General features: G+C 34.3%; 1 protein-coding gene across 10 annotated transcripts in view; it reads left to right on the top strand.

Moving 5' to 3' along the window:
• The window catches only part of OSBPL8 (oxysterol binding protein like 8), a 157,793-nt gene that overhangs the window by 125,234 nt on the left and 12,589 nt on the right, over positions 1–19,970 (top strand). For all 10 annotated transcript variants that reach the window (XM_059186380.1, XM_059186384.1, XM_059186383.1 and 7 more), the window contains 10 exons: positions 1,693–1,864; positions 4,752–4,989; positions 5,587–5,771; positions 8,589–8,670; positions 9,172–9,270; positions 11,091–11,187; positions 13,250–13,348; positions 16,334–16,431; positions 18,116–18,205; positions 19,467–19,603. In XM_059186380.1, the coding sequence (XP_059042363.1) occupies positions 1,693–1,864; positions 4,752–4,989; positions 5,587–5,771; positions 8,589–8,670; positions 9,172–9,270; positions 11,091–11,187; positions 13,250–13,348; positions 16,334–16,431; positions 18,116–18,205; positions 19,467–19,603 (1,297 nt within the window). The remainder of the gene's footprint in view (positions 1–1,692; positions 1,865–4,751; positions 4,990–5,586; positions 5,772–8,588; positions 8,671–9,171; positions 9,271–11,090; positions 11,188–13,249; positions 13,349–16,333; positions 16,432–18,115; positions 18,206–19,466; positions 19,604–19,970) is intronic.

Raw genomic sequence — 19,970 nt, 5'->3', positions numbered from 1 at the left:
ATCTTTTAAAAAAATTTAAAAAAAATTAACATTCATGTGTACCTGGGTGGCTCAGTCAGTTAAGCATCTGCCTTCGGCTTAGATCATGATGTCAGGGTCCTGGGATCAAACCCCACGTTGGGCTCCCTGCTCAGCAAGGAGTCTGTTTCTCCCTCTCCCCCAGCCTGCCAGTCCCCTTGCTTGTACTCTCTCTGTGTCAAATAAATAAATAAAATTTTTTAAATTAACATTATAACACATATACACTGTTTTGAGTTTTTTTATGTAAGAGATTCAAGTACAAACTTTGTTCTGTGCCTAGTAACTTAATACTTAATTCTTAAGACAATATGGAGAGAATAAAACTTACGTTATAGCAAAGCTAACTTTAAACCTTAATAATTGATAATGGATTTCTTCCTCACTTTAATGTTTCATAATTTAGCTTAGCCTAGAAAATCTTGTAAGTTTTCAAAGTTTACTTTACCTAATGATGATTTTTAAAATTAAAATACCATATGCACAAGCTTACATTAGGAAAAGTGTTTTACGTGACTGATATTTCCAGCACATATTAAAACATATATATACATTTTTAATAGCAACTAACAGGTTTTTTGTTTTGCTAATACAGTTCTAAATTTTAATTTTAGGGGCGCCTGGGTGGCTTAGTGGGTTAAAGCCTCTGCCTTCGGCTCAGGTCATGATCCCAGGGTTCTGGGATCGAGCCCCACATCGGGCTCTCTGCTCGGCAGGGAGCCTGCTTCCCTTCCTCTCTCTGCCTGTCTCTCTGCCTACTTGTGATCTCTCTCTCTCTCTCTATCAAATAAATAAATAAAATATTTTCAAAAATAAATAAATAAATTTTAATTTTAAAAATTAGGTTATTAGTGTTTCTACTAATACCGCAGTTCATGACAATACTGTATAGGCATTTCCATGACTCAGAAATTTTCATACATGTAAGTAGAATGGATGGTAAACCTGGGGATAGACCTTTTATCAACAACAAAACATCATTTTGGTAAGTTTGTTTATTAGAAACCTAATGTCTTCAGTATATTTTATGTGCCGCCTTTGGTAGTTGCAAATTATACTACCTGTTACTGTTCTAAGATTTTAAAAATAAAGTACATTTATTTTAGATTAGGTGTACTTCTTTTTTTTAAGATTTTATTTATTTATTTGATAGACAGAGATCACAAGTAGGCAGAGAGGCAGGCAGAGAGAGAGAGAAGGAAGCAGGCTCCCTGCGGAGCAGAGAGCCCGATGTGGGACTCGATCCCAGGACTCTGGGATCATGACCTGAGCCAAAGGCAGAGGCTTTAACCCTCTGAGCCACCCAGGCGCCCCAAGATTAGGTGTACTTTCTAATGCATCCTATATGCTGTTCATTTACCAGTGGTTACTAGATGCTTTGTCTGTAAAAAGCACTTGTTAACATTGGGGAGGATATATGCTATGGTAAGTGCTGTGAATTATCTAAGACTGATGATTCACAGACCTGTATCCCTAAAACAAATAATACATTATATGTTAAAAAAAAACTTATTAAAATAATCCTTGCAAGATTTTATATTCAAATTAACTTTGCCAGTTCACATTTCTCAAAGAAATAATAGTATTCTTAAAGGTTAACAGTGTTAAATTAAGATGGCTACTGGTTTTTATAGTTTCTTGATCTACACTGCATATGAATCTGTGTTCTTCTAGGAAGGTGCTGGATGGATGCTTTGGAGTTGGCTTTGAAATGTTCTAGTCTTCTTAAACGTACAATGATCAGGGAAGGAAAGGAACATGACCTGAGCATTTCATCAGAGAGTACACATGTGACTTTGTATGGCTTATTACGTGCTAACAATCTCCACAGTGGTGACAACTTTCAGTGAGTAGCTTCTGTCACTAATTTTTATGAGGGACTATGTTGTTCACTAGGTTAGTTGGTTGGCCTAGAATTTTTATAGTGTATCTGAAATTGAACTTGTCTGTTTTCTTCCCATTATATGGCTTCAGGGCTGGTTTGAAATCTTTTTAATTGCTGTTATAAGGTACAGAAAGTTATTTCCTTGATTTCAGCTAATGTGAATTAATTCACATTAATTTCTTTCCCAAATATATACCATGTCTTTGTACATGGTGTTCCCTCCATTAACAATGTTTCTAAGTCCTCCTTGCTCTTTTTTCCTGTAATAATTCTTTTCTTCAAGACCAATCTCAAATATTACATCAAATGCAAAGCCTTTATTAATTTTTTTGATAATGGCACTTATTCTATCTGGTTTTTGTGGAATTCTCCTATTTTAAGTGTTTTCAAGTTAGAACTGTATCCTTTTTTTGTTTTATCCTCTGAGATAGTCATTGTAGTTAATACTAAAAAAAATATTTCCCTGTGGAACCTAACAAATACTTAGTTTGATGTTCACACAGCTTGTTGCTTTGTAGGAAAAAAATTAGATTTCCCTTCTCCTCCCTTGTCCCAGTACTCAACTTCTGTTCTGAAACTACTTATTCTCATCAGCATTGAGGTGACTTTCCTCAAAGTTAGGAATGAATGAATGAATGTTGGGGCTTCTTCCCAAGATTTTTCCCTCAAAGCTCTTCAGCTATAAATAGCCCATTGTTTTTTTTTTTTTTTGTTTTTTTTTTTTTTTTTTTTTTGAATCCCAGGTGATTTTTAAGTGCTATTATTTTGGAATCTTAAAACATCATCTTCTTCACATATTTATTCATTGAAATTTTTTGAGCCTCTTTTCTGTATAAGACATTATACATACCTTTTATATTATTCATTGCATTATAAATAGGGAGATCAGATATGACCTAAATTTGAATCCAGTACAATACTTTTTACTAGTTGTGTGATCCTGAAGAGAGTTTTTGTTTGTTTTGATTTGTTTGAAACCTAAAAATTGCCAGGCAACTGAATGATATAAATAACCAAAGGGGAGGGATGCTTCAGGGTGTTACAGGATCAGGAGAATTTAGAGGATAGGAAGCTAACATTCAGCTAGGGAATCAGGAAACAGATTTTTACAAAGGTAGAGTCAACATAGCTATTTGTTCATTTGGCTGTATGGCAGAACATGAGCTAAGAGCTGAGGATGCAGAGAATGGGGGAATGGAGGCCTCCCTGAGATGTATAGTCTGCTTGGATGTAGGGGACAGGGAGTGGGTGAAGTTAAATACCACGTTTTAAGCCTGAATGACTGGTAAGATGATGGTAAAATTTTTAAAAAAGACTGTGTTGGGAGATGATAATGTGTTAAATATTGGACATGCTGAGGACGCATTGATCCCAGGATATATAGATTATATCAGCCAAGCATTTAAAAACATGGGCCTGAAGCTTATTTATGCATGCATGGGTTTGAAAATCAAATTGAAATGATGGTGAAGGCTTGAAATTGGCAAGCTTGCGAAGGAGAGAAAGGATAGAAAAAATAAAAGGGCCAAGGAAGAATAAAATATCTTAAGGATGGAACGAACTAAGAGGGTTCAGAGAGCTCAGAGAGTCAAACCAAGTTACATGCAACCCAAGCACTAAGACCACTTCAAGGAAAATAATCATCAAAAATCACAGAGAAGTCACAGAAGATGAAGATAAGACAAGGCCATTGGATTTGTCAACTAAGCCATTGTTAGTGACCTTTAAGGGAACAGATTCAGTGGATTCAGGGGAGTGAAATCCAGACCATGAAAATCAAGGAGAGAGTAGGTGGTAAGAAAATAGGGACAGAATTTGAGACTACATTTTTTAAATACATGATTATAAAGGGAACAAAAGAAAATTAGTACTATAAAAATGAATTTTTATTAGAAATTCTTTGGTTAGGGGAGCCAGGGTGGCTTGTTCTATTAAGCATGCAACTCTTGTGGGACCAGCTCTACACCTGGCTCTGTGCTTAGAACAGAGTCTGCTTGAGATTCTCTTTTTCTCTCCTTCTGCCCCTGCCCCCACTCTCTCTCTCTCTAATAAATAAATAAATAAATAAAATCTTCTTTTTTTTTTTAAGTATCTTTTGTTAAAACCCAAACAAATGAATATTTTGGGGAAAAATTTTTACATTTTTTTTATTCTGGAAGTGAAGGGTTTTTTAAAAAATTCCTTTCTGAACAAATTATTAATCCTAATCACTGTAAGTAAGAATAGGATTGGGTATAGCAACTTAATCAATTTTAGTATAGGTTTATTTCTATAAACCAAAATTTCCATTAGCAATTCTTCCTGAACTTTTTTTTCAAGATTAAGCCTATGAGTCAAGTATTAAAGAGAGAGGATTACTTTTATATTTTCACTTATTTTGAGTGACTTTGGAGAGACCTTTATAGAGGGAAAGTCATAATTCATTTGAGCTCACTTGAGAATCTGATGACGTTGACTTGAAGTTTTTCTTTAGACCAGAAATGATAGTGAAGTTGATTCAAGTGAGGATGTTTATAAAACTAAGAAAAAAATATAACAAGGGAAAGTCTAAAATTTTGCTTTTTGAAGCTTTTAGCCCTAAGTGTTAAAGAGACAGAGAACTCAGAGTATTCTCTTTTAATATTTCCCAGGTTTTTATTTAATTTTTCTATGCCTTTATTTACTAATCTGTAAGGTAAGAATAATAATAATTCTTATAGGCTTATTTTTGAGGGTTAACGGAGTAAAGTTGTGTAAACCACATAACAGTGCCTGACACTTAAAGTCTTAATAAATGTTTCAGATCATCTGATTTATAAATTATATATTCTTAATCTCCTTTATTCTTCCTCCTAATCCTTCCCTCAAGGTTAAATGATAGTGAAATTGAACGGCAACATTTTAAGGACCAAGATATGTACTCTGATAAATCCGATAAAGAAAATGATCAAGAGCATGATGAGTCTGATAATGAGGTGATGGGAAAAAGTGAAGAAAGTGACACAGATACATCAGAAAGGCAAGATGACTCTTATATCGAACCTGAACCCATTGAGCCTTTAAAGGAGACTACCTACACTGAACAGAGCCATGAAGAACTAGGAGAGGTAAAAATCTGATTTTCATAAATTTTGTTTTTCTAATTCTTGGGAACTTCCAAGTGAGATTGAAGACATTTCTTTGACCTAGTGCTTATTTTTTGAAAGAAAATATTTGTATGATACCTATTTTATTTTTAAAATTGCATACATATGAAATATATCAGAATTTATAAACAAATATATATACTCTCACAAGTACCAATATATTCTATTAAATATAAAGTTTACATTTTCTTCAGTTTGTTTTTGAAATAGAATAGTACTGCTTGATGTACATTGCCAGGTACAATGTAAATTGCAAAGATACGTGAGCTTACAACTTTCTTGTTATTGCTAGTGCATAGAAGTAAGTACAGTATAAAATAATAGCATGTAATGAATTCTTTGTGTATATCCTTCCCTGTGATGTCTATTAACAACTACTATTTTTACTTAAATTTTATAGCTATAGTCTTACTACCTTATGAGTTATTTCCACTCATGTTAAGAATGCTTGAAATAGTTCTATAGCATATTCAGATTTCAACATCAAATGTCATATCTACATATCTAAAATGCCTGAAATAAATATAATATTTCAGTATTTTTTGTTAATTGCTAAAGGCAGGTGAGGCTTCTCAAACAGAAACTGTGTCTGAAGAAAACAAAAGCCTTATCTGGACCCTGCTGAAACAAGTCCGTCCTGGCATGGACCTGTCCAGGGTGGTTCTACCTACATTTATTTTGGAACCTCGTTCTTTCCTGGATAAACTTTCAGATTACTACTATCATGCAGATTTCCTGTCTGAGTAAGTAGATTCTTACTTTTTTTAGACTTTTTTTGTAGATATTTTGTAGATTTTTTAAAAGCAGAAGACACTTCATGGTTTTAAGAGATTTTTCAGAAGTCTATAAGTACAGTGATTATGTCTTACCAAAATCCATCTCTTATGAGATATCACTCTTCACTCTCTTCATCATTTCTACAGTTGACCTAAGTAAGTATTTAATACTTTGCTACAATGTTTCCATTTATGAAGTCTCATCGGAAGACAACATGCTTGAGGAAGACAGAGAGTCTACCCCTTTACCAACAGCACTGCTTGCTTCCTTCCTTTTTTAAAGATTTTATTTATTTATTTGACACACAGAGAGAGATCACAAGTAGGCAGAGAGGCAGGCAGAGAGAGGGGGAAGCAGATTCCCTGCTGAGCAGAGAGCCCAATGCGGGGCTTGATCCCAAGACCCGGAGATCATGACCTGAGCCAAAGGTGGAGGCTTTAACCCACTGAGCCACCTAGGTGCCCCCCACCCCCTTTTTAAACAGCACTGCTTTCTCAGGTTCCCTGACCTGTTCACTGTCCTAACATAGGAAGGAGGTGATTGGGATTCCTTATGTTCCTCTTCCCCCACCCCTGCCTGGGTCGACTAAGCTCTTGTTCAGGTCCCATCCTGGGGCTTGTACTTTTGTTAACACGTATCTTCTCTACGTGCTCATGAGGCATGTGCAGCTTACCACAACCAGGCCAGTTGCTGGCTCATGATATAAATCCCCACTTCCATCTTTGCTTTTCTTTCTGCCAGCTGATCCTGGGTAAAATTTTGAGGAAGGCAGGCATAAAGAAGGTGGAGGAAGAGCCACCCCTTTCCTAGCAGTTTCCTGGAGAACCAGTGAAAGACATCAACTTTATGCATACCTTTCCAAGTTTTGCATGCTGCCCCCATTCCAGCTATTCAAGACACTGTGTTTTCTAGGATATAGAGATCTGGTACTATGACCTGATTTTTAGATTCTGCATCAATATCTGTATTCAGTTTAGTAATTACATTATTAGTCTACCAGTTACAATAATGAACATTGCAAAAAAAAAAATCATAAGCTAAATCAAAAGATAATTGAGAAACTGGGAGATTTTTGCAAATTAAGGCACACCCAAAGTGTTAATCTCCCTAAAATAAAAAGGGCTCTTAGAAATTTAATGAGATGATCAGCAACCTAATAGAAAAAGGAGTGGAGGAAATGACCAGAGTTTGAAAATGAATACAAACGGTCTTTAAACATCTCGCTCAAAATAAGAAAACTGCAGGTTCAAATTATGAGCTATTATTTTTTATCCATCACAGTGACTAAAATCCAAAAGCTTTTATACACAGGTTGTGCTTTACATCTTATTATAGTTCTTTTATCCGTCTAGAAATTCATTTCTCTCAGAGTATGAGGCAAGTTCCTATAAATCACAGTAAGATCTTCTTGCGAGAAGCCCATTTCCCAAATTGTTCTGGCTACACACACCATTGCCAAGGCTTTGTGGGGCAATGGGCACTTGTACTCTTCTGCTGCCTGATAAAAACTAGCACAGTGCTTTTGATGGGAATCCGGCAATATTTATCAGAATTATAGTTTCATTCAGTCCTTTGATACAGTAATCCTGCTTCTGGTAATAACTCCTACAGATATACCTCTCTGCATATTCAAAATGACATATATGCAAGATTGTTGCAGCAAGGCTAGTAATAGTAAAAGATTTGATAACTCATAGTTGAGGTGGTTAAATATTGTATGATACTTTTATACATAAGAAGTCTATAACCTGATTTGGAGGGATCATTAGGATTATACGTGTGTGGAAAAAGCAAGGTCCAAAGAAATGTGTGTGGTTTGCTACCTTTTCTTTCACTTAAAAAGTGTTCTGGCTATATAATTCTATTTGCTAATAAATAGTTAAATTATAATTATTATTCATATATATTATATGTTGTGTATGTATGAAAACTCAGTAGAATTCACTTGTGGCATACATGATCAGTGTTCTGCAGTGTTTATAGCAATAGCAAAAGGGCAAGGAGGGTAGCTGAGTAATGGCTTCTAAAAATTTCTTCTTTAAAATGAAAATTGTTCTTTGATTATCTGCTACACTGATAGATATTATTCACTGGAAAATCACTAAGAATAAGTTAAATCCTTTTTGATTGACTCAGTTATCTTAAAACTTCCATATTTGTAATATGAAACTTCTGTATTTTGTACTAGGAACTAAAAAAACATACAATCCTTTTCTTAATGGAGCATTTTTCATGGGAGAGATTAATATCAGCCTGTCGTCCTCCCTTCATGTAGGATGGCACTCACCAGTTACTGATCTCCTCTAATTAACATTAGTTACTGAGAACAAACTAAATCAAGTAGGGAGCTGAACACCTCTAATGAAACTGTTAATGAGACTGCTTGGCCCCATCGTTGTAAATGCTAGGAATCATGCAGTCCTTGAATCTCAAATGTGTTTATTTTTATTTATTTTTTTAATCATAATTTTTCACAGAACTCCTAGCAACATCTAGGGCTCTATGAACCCACTTGAAAAACCTTGGTTTGGAGAGTTTCCAAAAACTGCTTGAGCAAAGACCTGGGCTGTATATCACACAATAGGAAAAATGGGAAGAAAAGCAACCAGACTATGAAAAGTTATTCTTAAAGACTGATGTACATGTTTGTTTTTACTATCTCTTTTAAATATGACTTGGGTTTTCCAGTCATATCTCATACTCGGTTGTTTACTTGATAAGTAGAAGGGAGAATTTGTGATATATTTTGTGAAAGTTTAATGTATACCATTTTGGTTTTTTAGGGCTGCTCTTGAAGAAAATCCTTATTTCCGTTTGAAGAAAGTAGTGAAATGGTATTTGTCAGGATTCTATAAAAAGCCAAAGGTAATGTTTATATTTTATTTTCTTTAACCTTTATTATGTTATCTTTATTTATTGATAAGCATTACAAGGCCTCTTGAGTCAGCAAAATTGCAAACTACTTGATCATTTAGACCTATATTGTGGATTGAAGTGATTTCATTTTATTTCATTTTTTTATGTCTCTACTGTGAAATTTTAAATTTTTTTTTTAAGATTTTATTTATTTGACAGAGATCACAAGTAGGCAGAGAGGCAGGCAAAGAAAGAGGAAGGGAAGCAGGCTCCCCGCTGAGCAGAGAGCTCAACACAGGGCTTGATCATGACCTGAGCCTAAGGCAGAGGCTTTAACCCACTGAGCCACCCAGGCGCCCCTCTACTGTGAAATTTCATATGGATAAATCCTACATGATATCGCTAAATCCATTTTGACTAGTTTAAACTATTTTGAATCTTTCAGATTTGTATTTTGAAACTTGTATTTTCTTTTCTTTTTTTTCTTTTTTTTTTTTTTTTTTTTACCAGGGACTGAAGAAACCTTACAATCCTATACTTGGTGAAACTTTCCGTTGTTTGTGGATTCATCCTAGAACAAACAGCAAAACTTTTTATATTGCTGAACAGGTATTAGAAGTGCATGTTACAGAAACAAAACTGGTTTAGAAGTTATTGGAATATTTTAATAAAGAATATTAGCTCAGTAAATTCACTGTTGCTTAATCTTTCTTACTAGTGAACATTTAATTAAGCATTAAACCTTTTAGTACTGAATACTACTAAATATCATATTTGTAAGTATTACAATTATGGTCATGGAATCCTGTGACCAAAAAAAAGCTTGTTTTTTTGTGCCTCCCCCTACCCACAACCAGATTTTGTTTCCTTTATGACCAAAATTGTCCAGTGGTTTCCTAGTTCCTAAATCATATTTACACCCATTTCTCTGGCATTCAAGGTCTTCCATATCTTTCTAAATTAATCTCAAATTAGATGCCTTTCTGAATCCTCTATAGTAATCAGACCTCTGCATTCATAATTAGATAGCCTGATCTTGTACTTTTTTGTCTCATTATTTTATAATTTAATTCTTCCATTCCAGTATTTTTTCTCAGCTGTTCTCCATCTAAACCAACCCTGACCCACTCCTCTTTCATGATCCCAGTGACTGCATCTCCCAGTGATTTCTAGCTTCTCAATCTTTTGTATTATTTTTTGTGATTATCCATTAAGCTGTTATTTTTAACGCACTGTTTAACTTTTTACAGACTGTTTACTTCCTAATTGAATTGTCAGCTCCTTGAAGGAATACCCTCTCTATAAACCTCTCTTTTTGTTGTATGCATAGTAGGCAGTCAGAAATATTTCTTAGTTTTAATCTTTCATTAATTTAGACTTACACACATTTATATTCATGATTCTCAATCTTTTACCCTCATCCTCCTTTGCCCCTGGTCCTGAGTAATACCACATTTTTTTCTCAATAACAATGACTCCTTACTGTAATTATTCTCACCTAGAGTGTAAGAAGGATGAGGATTATGTGTCATATGAAAAACCTTCCTCTTCCCTAGAGATTTTGATATACCTCTCAAGTGGAGACATTTTATCTGTGTATTAATTTTATAAAAATTGTTATATCACCTTGCATTTTATTTTACTATAATTCCTCACTAAATTGAGAAGCTTGAGAAGAGTTTGACTTTAGCTTTGACTAATTTCAGAAAACATAAGGGGGATGTATGTGTGTGTCTTAGATTACTAAAGTAACATATTTGTCAAAGCTTTTGTTTCCTGTTGCCTATTTTGTAATCCCTTTGAAGAGGAGCCACTATATTAGTTATCCATTGCTTATATAATCAATGACTGCCAAAACTTAATGGCTTAAAACAACAAACATTTATTAGCTTCTATAATGAAGTTTAGGAATCTGAGAGCTGCTTAACTGGATAGTTCTGGCTCAGGGTCTCTCATGAGAGTGCAGTGAAGGTGTCAGCCAGCTTCGTAATTATCTGAAGACTTACCTGAGTTGGAAGATTTCACTTCCAAGCTCATCACATGTCTTTTAACAAGAACATTCAGTTCCTTTCCACATAGGTTTCTCCATGGGATTGTTCACAACATGGAAGCTGGCTTCTCAGAGCTAATAATCTGAGAGAGCGAGAGACCAAATGGATCGTGTATTATAACTTAATTTCAGAAGTGACGTATGTCACTTTTACACAAAGTAACTTTGGTACAGTGTAAAAGGAGTCCACCTAATGGTGTGAATACCACGAAGTAGTTTCCGTGGGAGATACCTTGGAGGCTGGTTACTGTAGTCACCAACGTTTAATTTTACCACTTAACAAATACTGCTTCTTATTAGAGTATACTTTTAAGCTTTTGATAATAACACAATAATATGCTTATGTTATTATATTTACATTTTTTCCTGTGTTCAATAGGTGTCCCATCATCCACCGATATCTGCCTTTTATGTTAGTAACCGAAAGGATGGATTTTGCCTTAGTGGTAGTATCCTGGCTAAGTCTAAGTTCTATGGTGAGTTCTCCTTGTCTCAGTTTGCACCCTTTTCTGGAAGGTAGTATTTAAAAAAACAAAACAGAGGGCACCTGGCTGGCGTAGTCATTGGGTGTCTGCCTTCATTCGGCTCAGGTCATGATCCCAGTGTCCTGGGATCGAGCCCTGCATAGGGCTCCCTGCTTGGCAGGAAGCCTGCTTTTCCCTCTCCCATTCCCCCTGCTTGTATTGCCTCTCTCACTGTGTCTCTCTATCCAGTAAATAAATAAAAATCTTGAAAAAAATAAAATAAAAAAAGAAAACAAACATAGACTCCAATTTCAGATGTCTTAAGTTCTTCTAGATATTTAAAGAAAAATAATACCAAAAAAACTCCAAAAAACAAAACCACTGAACATTTTACAGAAAAAAGAAACATTTCTCAACTCATTTTATGAGACCTACATTATATCCTAATCCCAAGACCATATAGTACAAAGAAACTATAGATCATCGTCTCTCATGAATGTATATGTAAAAATCTTTACCAAATTAGTAACAAATCAGTATATATAAAGGGAGGTACACACACATGTAAAAGGATATGTTAAAAAGATATGTATCATGATCAGATTATCAAGGGGAGTTTCTCTTGGAGGTACAATGTTGGTATAACATTGAAAATCAGTGTAGTTCATATTAATTGAATGAAGGAAAACCATATCATTTTTTAAAATGCAGAAAAAGCTTTTGACAACTTTCAACACTCATTTATGATAAAAGCCCTCAACAAACTAGGATTAAAGATATCTGTGAAAAATATATAGCCAATTTCATACTCTTAAGATGAAAACTAAGTAATTTTTAGTTAAGATCAGGTACAAGGCAAAAATGTTCACTCTCACTACTTCTGTACAAAATTGTATTAGAAGTCATAGCCAACGCAGCCTCAGGAATATACAAAAAATTACTAGAACTGATAAATGAATTTAATAAGGTTGGTGGATACAAGGTCAAAATACAAAAGCCAGTTGTATTTCTATATATTAAAAATGAACACAGAATGAAGTTTTAAAAATATCTTCAATTACAATAGTATGTGGAAAAATAAAATATTTAGAAATAAAAAATGTGTAAAACTTGTAAACACTGAAAAACTACGAAGCATTGCTGAGGAAAATTAAAGATTTAAGAACATAGTTACACTGTGTTCATATATTAGATTTTGAAAATTGTTACAGTGGTATGAAATGTTGATACAACAACATGGATGAATGTGAAAAACATTTTGCTGTGTAAAAGAAGTCAAACACAATAAACTGCATATTCTATGATACCATCTGTATAAATTCTAGAATAGGTAAAACTACAGTGACAAAAACCAAACCATTGGTTTCCTGGGACTGGAAGAAAGGATTGACTACTGAGAAGCAAGGGGGAGCTTTTTGGGGTGATGGCAAAGTTCTCTATCATAATTGTGTGATGATGGTTGCATGACTATATACAATTGCCAAGACTAATGAAATATCAGAGTAGGTCACATATTATATATAAATTTTGCCTCAATAAAACTGATGATGGGGGAAGAAAAATAAACATGGGAGAAAAGCTAGAAGATAATACCATGGAATTTTATCAATAATTGCATTTTGATGGGTTATGCTTATGTTTTCTTTTTTCAAATTATCTGTAATATTATTATGTCAGTTTTAAGTACTGAAAGCTTGGGACTTAACAATGTAATATACAGGTAAGAAATAATGTTTTTATTCAAACACAGATATGTTATTAAGCCATACCATGAAACAGTGTTTTGTTTATTGTATGTTCTATGTGTTTAAGATTTTTAAGAGCCTCATATAAAGTAACATAACATAATAAGCATATAACTGTACCTTTTAAAAGTACTCATTTTGTAAGACTAGGAATGTGGATCACATATGTTTTGGATATAAGATAACAAATACACATTTGGGCACCCTGAGATTGAGACATTTTTAAGACCGTCCACTGTAGATGTATGGTAAATGTCCTAAATATATTTTGTTTATTTTTAATTAGTTGCATTAGTTTTATGAAATTTAATACATGATATTTATTCTAGGAAACTCATTATCTGCAATATTAGAAGGAGAAGCACGATTAACTTTCTTGAATAGAGGTGAAGATTATGTCATGACAATGCCATATGCTCATTGTAAAGGTAAGTGGTTTCCATATTTGAGTTATATACTCCATAAACCTTTTTTAAGTAAAGTATATGGCTGTAATTTGTTGTGTTTTGTGATTGATCAAAATGTCCTTGATTTATAGATATTTAAGATTATTGCTGTCGTCTACCGAATATTTCTGTGGTGAATTCACCTACAACAGACTTCTATGACACATATTTTGGTTGGAAAAGACTGAGTTATAATAGTGGAATTCCATTTACCTAATGTACCCGTTTTAAAATTTGATGAAACTGCCTGTTATTTCAGAATCTTACTAAAAATGATTTTCGTTTTCTTGCACCTCCACCTCTTTTTAAAATGTTAATTTGCTTCTTTTCAGTATGCTAACTCCTTTAAAAAATTTTCTTATCTTCACTTGGCAATTTCTTTCTTTTTTTTTTTTTTTAAGATTTTATTTAGTTATTTGACAGAGAGAGATCACAAGTAAGCAGAGAGGCAGGCAGAGAGAGAGGAGGAAGCAGGCTCCCTGCTGAGCAGAGAGCCCGCCACGGGACTCTATCCCAGGACCCTGAGATCCTGACCTGAGCTGAAGGCAGCGGCTTAACCCACTGAGCCACCCAGGCGCCCCACTTGGCAATTTCTTAAAAACTAATGTATTATACTTTTCCCCATTATTCAAGACACAGATAAAGATACTATCATTTACGACAGACCAGGGACCCAGCCGTTCTGTGCACCTTACATTTACAAACTCATTTAATCATTTCAGCAGCCCTATAAAGTAGGTAATATTGTCTCTTTTATGAATGTGGAAATTGAGGCATATCAGAGGTTAATTTGCCTGAGATCAAACAGCTAGAATGTTGCAGTCAAGATCTCTGTGACCTACACTATTAAGCTGAATGGCATCAGCTTCAACACTCAGTTTGGTCATTATCTGTATAATCCTTTGCAACCCACTTTTTTTTTTTTTTTTTTTTTAAGATTTTACTTATTTGTCAGAGCATGAGCACAAACTGGGAGAGTGGCAGGCAGAGGTGGGGGAGAAGAGCCTGATGCGGGCTTTGAGCCCAGGACTCTGGGATCATGACCTAAGCCAAAGGCAGACACTTAGCCATCTAAGCCATCCAGGCTTCCCTGCAAACCATTTTTGAAAAATAACTTTTTTGAGTAATGATTATCCTCTTTTAGGAACAGATTCATGAAAACATGGATTACTTAATGTGGCCTCATTTCACAGATGTAGAAACTGAGAGAGTTAAGTATCTTATCTAAGGCCAAACCAGTGAGAATGCTGAGACTCAACTCCAGGCTTGTTTACTCCCATCCACTGTAACATGGACTTACCCTATTTGAAGTAAAAGAGTGGCCACCTTGTGGCCTCAGGCTAGATAATTCTTAGAGCTTCCTGTGTGGTTCTTGAAATAGGCATGAAGTGAAATATCTGAAATTATGAACTAAATTGATAAGTGTATTTTAAAATCTTTTATCATTTAGAATATAATCCCTCGTGGATGAGCATAGGAAATAATTATTGTTTTTTACCCTTGTGTATTTTCTATGATGTTCTCCTCAAATCATTAATTTCACAAATTGTTTTACAAAGTGAGTTCCATACGCGACTGGAAGAGATTATGCTGAGTGAAATAAGTCAAGCAGAGAGAGTCAATTATCATATGGTTTCACTTACTTGTGGAGCATAACAAATAACATGGTGGACATAGGGAGATGGAGAGGAGAAGGGAGTTGAGGGAAACTGGAAGGGGAGATGAACCATGAGAGACTATGAACTCTGAAAAACAACCTGAGGGTTTTGAAGGGGCAGGGGGTGGGAGGTTGGGGGAGCCTGGTGCTAGGTATTAATTATGGAGGGCATGTATTGCATGGAGCACTGGGTGTAACAATGAATTCTGTTACATTGAAAAGAAATTAAATTTAAAAACAAACAAAACAAAAACAAAGTGAGTTCCATAACCAGATAAGTATGAGACACATCCTATAGTCTGTTCCTTCTTGGAAATTAACATTATTCATTTGCATATTAAAAGCTCCCTTAACAGTTTAGTCCAAGAACAAGTCATGCACATACACACTCTTAAACTTTAACAAAGTTAAATGAATTTTCTCAACTTTTTTAGCCACAGAACCTATCTTGAGGGATTTTTTTTTTTTTACATGTTTGTCTTACTTCTATAGTTAATTCTTGTGATTAGCAGTACTTATGTTGGGTAAAGTCACCACAAACACATTTTAATGAATATTAAACCATTGCCCCTAGGGCAAACAAAAAATTAGGGTTACTTTGAGTCATCTCTTCATCAATCAATATCTAACCTTGTTTCTATTTAAAGACACCTTATTGTATATCATTGACTCAGTAACATTAAACTAACAGCCAAACAGCACTCTAACTCATGCCCGAACCAAGCTTTGACACACATTTTCTCCATAAGGTACATTATAACCTTCTATGCTTAGGAATGCTAGACAGCATTTTAGAACTATATTTGGAGGTCATTTTAAACTGTAAAATTACCAACAAAAATCACCAAACTGTGAAGAATGTGGCTCCTAAAAATACCGCAGAAAAGGCACTTGTTTACCAAATGAGGGATGAAACCAGAAGGCACTGTTAACCTTGTTCAGCCTCAGCTGGCAATTTGCACATAGGACCACTCTAATTTTTCACGACTCTGCATATTTATGAAGGACTACAAAAGTGCTGTGAGTATTTATTTTGGAATTGCTAACATGTTTTAGTGAGAATTTGAATTTGCAAATAATTGGATCTACAAATGGAGTGGAATCTGCAAATAATTGTATCCTCTGTTACCTATTTAAGTCCTACAGAAACAACTCTGTGTATGTGACAGGTTGTTATGGGGTGGGACAAAATACCCTTGAATTACGGGTTTCTCCTAGAAGGAGAATAGATTGTAAAGTTTTGCTTGTTATTATTAGCCAGCATCTCTCTTGAACCTTTTGTCAAAATTGTTTTATTTTGTTTTCTTTAGGAATTCTTTATGGCACAATGACATTGGAGCTTGGTGGCATAGTCAATATTACATGTCAAAAAACTGGATACAGTGCAATACTTGAATTCAAACTAAAGGTTAGTACAGATAGAAGGTGTCACCTAATTAAAGAGGATCTGTGCTATAGATACTGAACAAAGAGCACAGTTTAACTCCTTAAAAAATAAATTTAAGAACCAAAATTCATCAGAGGGCAGCTTTGGCAGATCCAAATCAATAGAAGGTCTTCATTTTTTATTTATTAATTTTAATTAATAAAACTATTGGTATTTTATGAGAGGTGAGGTATATGAAGTGAATGGATAGAAATTTCTCAGTAAATTAAAGCATTTCTTTACAGATACCACAAAGTAGGTATCAACTTGAGCTAAAGTTATATACACAAAGAGTTGTATTGTATTGGTTACTATTTTTGCCTAACAATTTACTCAGACTCACAACCTTAAAAACAACCTTGCTCTGATCTGTAGGGGTATTATCAGTAGGGAGCCTATCAGGAAGGAACTTGGACAGAGCATATTGGGGATGGCTTATCTCTGCCACATAATGTTTGGGGCCTCAGGAAGACTTGCAGGTTGTGAGTGACTCAACAGCTGGGGCTGAGATTATCTGAAGACTCATCACTTACATGTCCTGTGAATGGGTTAGAGGCAACTTAAAGACTAGGACTGCTGATCTTAACACCTGTATGTATGGCCCTTCCATGTGGCTTGGCTTCCTTACAGCACAGTGGCTTCAGGGTAGTCAGGCTTCTTACTTGGGAGCTCATGGTTCCAAGTGCAGGTGTTCTTGTGAGCGAGGTAGAAACTGCATTGCCATCCATGACCTGGTTGCAGAAAAATCAAATTATATCACTTCCACCATTTTCTGTTAATTGAAGAGTTCTAAACCCACCCAAATTCAAGGGGAAAGGATGTAGACCCCACTTCTCAATGGGAAGATGGTTGTATTTTGAAGATTTTGTCTGCCTCTAAGTGGAAGGGAAATTTAAGACCTTTTCATTGTGGCAGTTGTTGATTTAGGACAATACATATGTTCAGATAAGAATATTTCTATGAACTGTTTATTATTTGTTACTAAATTTCTTCTATTTTGATATCCAACTGATCCAGTGACTAATCAGCTGCTTTGTTCTGATAAAAAGTGTCTCTTCAGTATTATTTGGTGCAGTGCCCTTTTTTTTTAATCTTAGCAGATTTTTTGCTTGTATGCTGATAATGATGTCTGAAAATAATGACTAAAGATGTCTTAAGTAATTTCTGACACCTTTAAGGGCTAGATTGGAACATCAAAATTTTGTTACTGATGAGAGACATCAGTAAGGCAATATAATAACTCAAAGTGTATTTCTTCTAATTTGATTTTTAGAGGATTTTTTGGTTAATTATTATTTTATTGTTGTTTTGAAGGAAGGGCTATTCTAATAGATGAATTGTTTATTAGACAAGTCCACTGACTATTATTTAAATAGACTACAACATTGATGAACCAGAGTTGAGTCAGAAGAGAGCAAAGGGGGCATGAGTCCTCATTTGTGATCTTTCTCACTACGTTTATTTGGACTTCATACACTGTGTTTTTACCTTTTTCCCCCCCACAAATTCCAGTTTCTTTTCATGGAACATTTCTAACTAAAATTTCTCCCTTTTTGCCTTCAGTAGCACTCTAACTATACAATTACATCTTTCATTCTTTTTTGTCTACATTATATATAAATATGTTAAAAGCAAAATATTTCTTAATATTTTTCTCTTTTAAAAGCCATTTCTAGGCAGTAGTGACTGTGTTAATCAAATATCAGGGAAACTTAAATTGGGAAAAGAAGTCCTAGCTACTTTGGAAGGCCATTGGGTAAGTATTTTTGTATTTCAGCTTTAGAAAAAGAATTTTATTCTGTGAAAAAAAATAAAAATCACATTTTATAAGTTCACTTATTCCATTACTAAAAACATCATCACTCTTCAACATAAGCTTCAGCTTAACAAATATTTTGGTATTGAACTGTTATCAACAGTATTTAGTTTCATGTAATACTTTATCTTTCCAAAACTTTAATTCAATAAAAATAGCTAACACTTGCCACTTAAAATGTACTGCACTAAAAATGTTACTCTTATTAATTCATTTAATACTAAATAATTGTATGAGGTGGGTTCTGTTAACTGTCTCTGTTTTACAGAGGAGGACACTGAGGCACAGAGAGTTTAATTTGCTCAAAATGATGGAGCAATATTCCAGCCCATGCTCTCTGGCTCCAGGGCTGTGCTTCTACTCAGAGCAGTATACTGCCTCTCACCTTGAAGAAAGAGGCATTTCCAGTTAGAGTTACATTTCCTTTTGAGGAACATGGAAAGGATACAGTGGTATTTGAGAGCAATGGTTTTTCTTTCTTTCTCTACTGACGTAAATTCACATTTATGTAATTTTGTTAAGAGGAGCTTAAATGAGTGAGAAGGATATATCATGGTACTGGCTAGATGCAGTCTCTGTGAACACGGAGTATATGCTATTTTCCACATTGTAATAAGCAGAAAATGATGAGAAGTATGATGAGAAAATGAAATTGAATCTAGAGACTCAATTAAGAGGCCACATATGCTCTGTAATTTTAAAAATTTACTTCTACCCAAAAATCATTTGGAAAAAAGATAAAAATATATTTTTAAAGAAATGAAATTTCTAAGATTGTGCTAAAATTTTTAATGCTAAGAAAAGCTTGTTGAGGTTTTTGTATATATTGAGTACATAGATAGTCAACAGCATCTCGTTGTAGTTCTAGCAAATATTGTGCTCTACTTTGACAGTTCTGAAATGGTTGTTGAGGTTTTTCAAGTAACTGTTTGAAATTTGTTTATTAAGTAAAACTTGTGAAATCTCATGAACTTTTTGTGTGTTGAAATTTTTTTAATGACTAGTATTACATATTTAATGATTTTATAAAATGACGAGATTTGGGACCTTTAGAAAAGTGCTAGTTGTGTTTGTTTTAAAAATGTGTTAAACTGTGGGATTACATCAGGAAGAAAGTATTATTATATTGTTATACAAGATAAATAATCCTTTTCAAATAATGAAAATTCTCTACATTAATTTTTAATTTCTTTAAATGTAGGATAGCGAAGTTTTTATTAATGACAAAAAGACTGATAATTCAGAGGTTTTCTGGAATCCAACACCAGATATTAAGCAGTGGAGATTAATAAGGCACACTGTAAAATTTGAAGAGCAGGGGGATTTTGAATCAGAGAAGTAAGTATACCATTTGTCAGCTAATGTCATGAATATTAAAGAGTGTTTTTTAGTCCCTCAATAGTATGGACACTTTTCTCTGTCAGTTTTCAGTCACATTTTAATTCAGCAAAGTAATTTAACATTTTTGGGATGTGTTAGGACTTTTTTTTTTTTTAATATATGTGAATGTCAAATAAATACACAAATCATACTGGTTTTCTGCAGTTCTAAACTAAAGCTTCCCATTTTTTCCTTTCTCTTCTTACCTGCCCCAGGACCTATTAAAAACAAAAATAATATACTTATGTTCTCTTTGTATAAAATCATGGGACTAATTATTCTTGGTTTTCAAAATAAAAGAATTATGTCACAGGATATGCAGGCT

This window comes from Mustela lutreola, chromosome 8 (genome assembly GCF_030435805.1).
Source record: "Mustela lutreola isolate mMusLut2 chromosome 8, mMusLut2.pri, whole genome shotgun sequence".
NCBI lineage: Eukaryota > Metazoa > Chordata > Mammalia > Carnivora > Mustelidae > Mustela > Mustela lutreola.
This window is presented reverse-complemented; position numbering and strand designations above follow the sequence as displayed.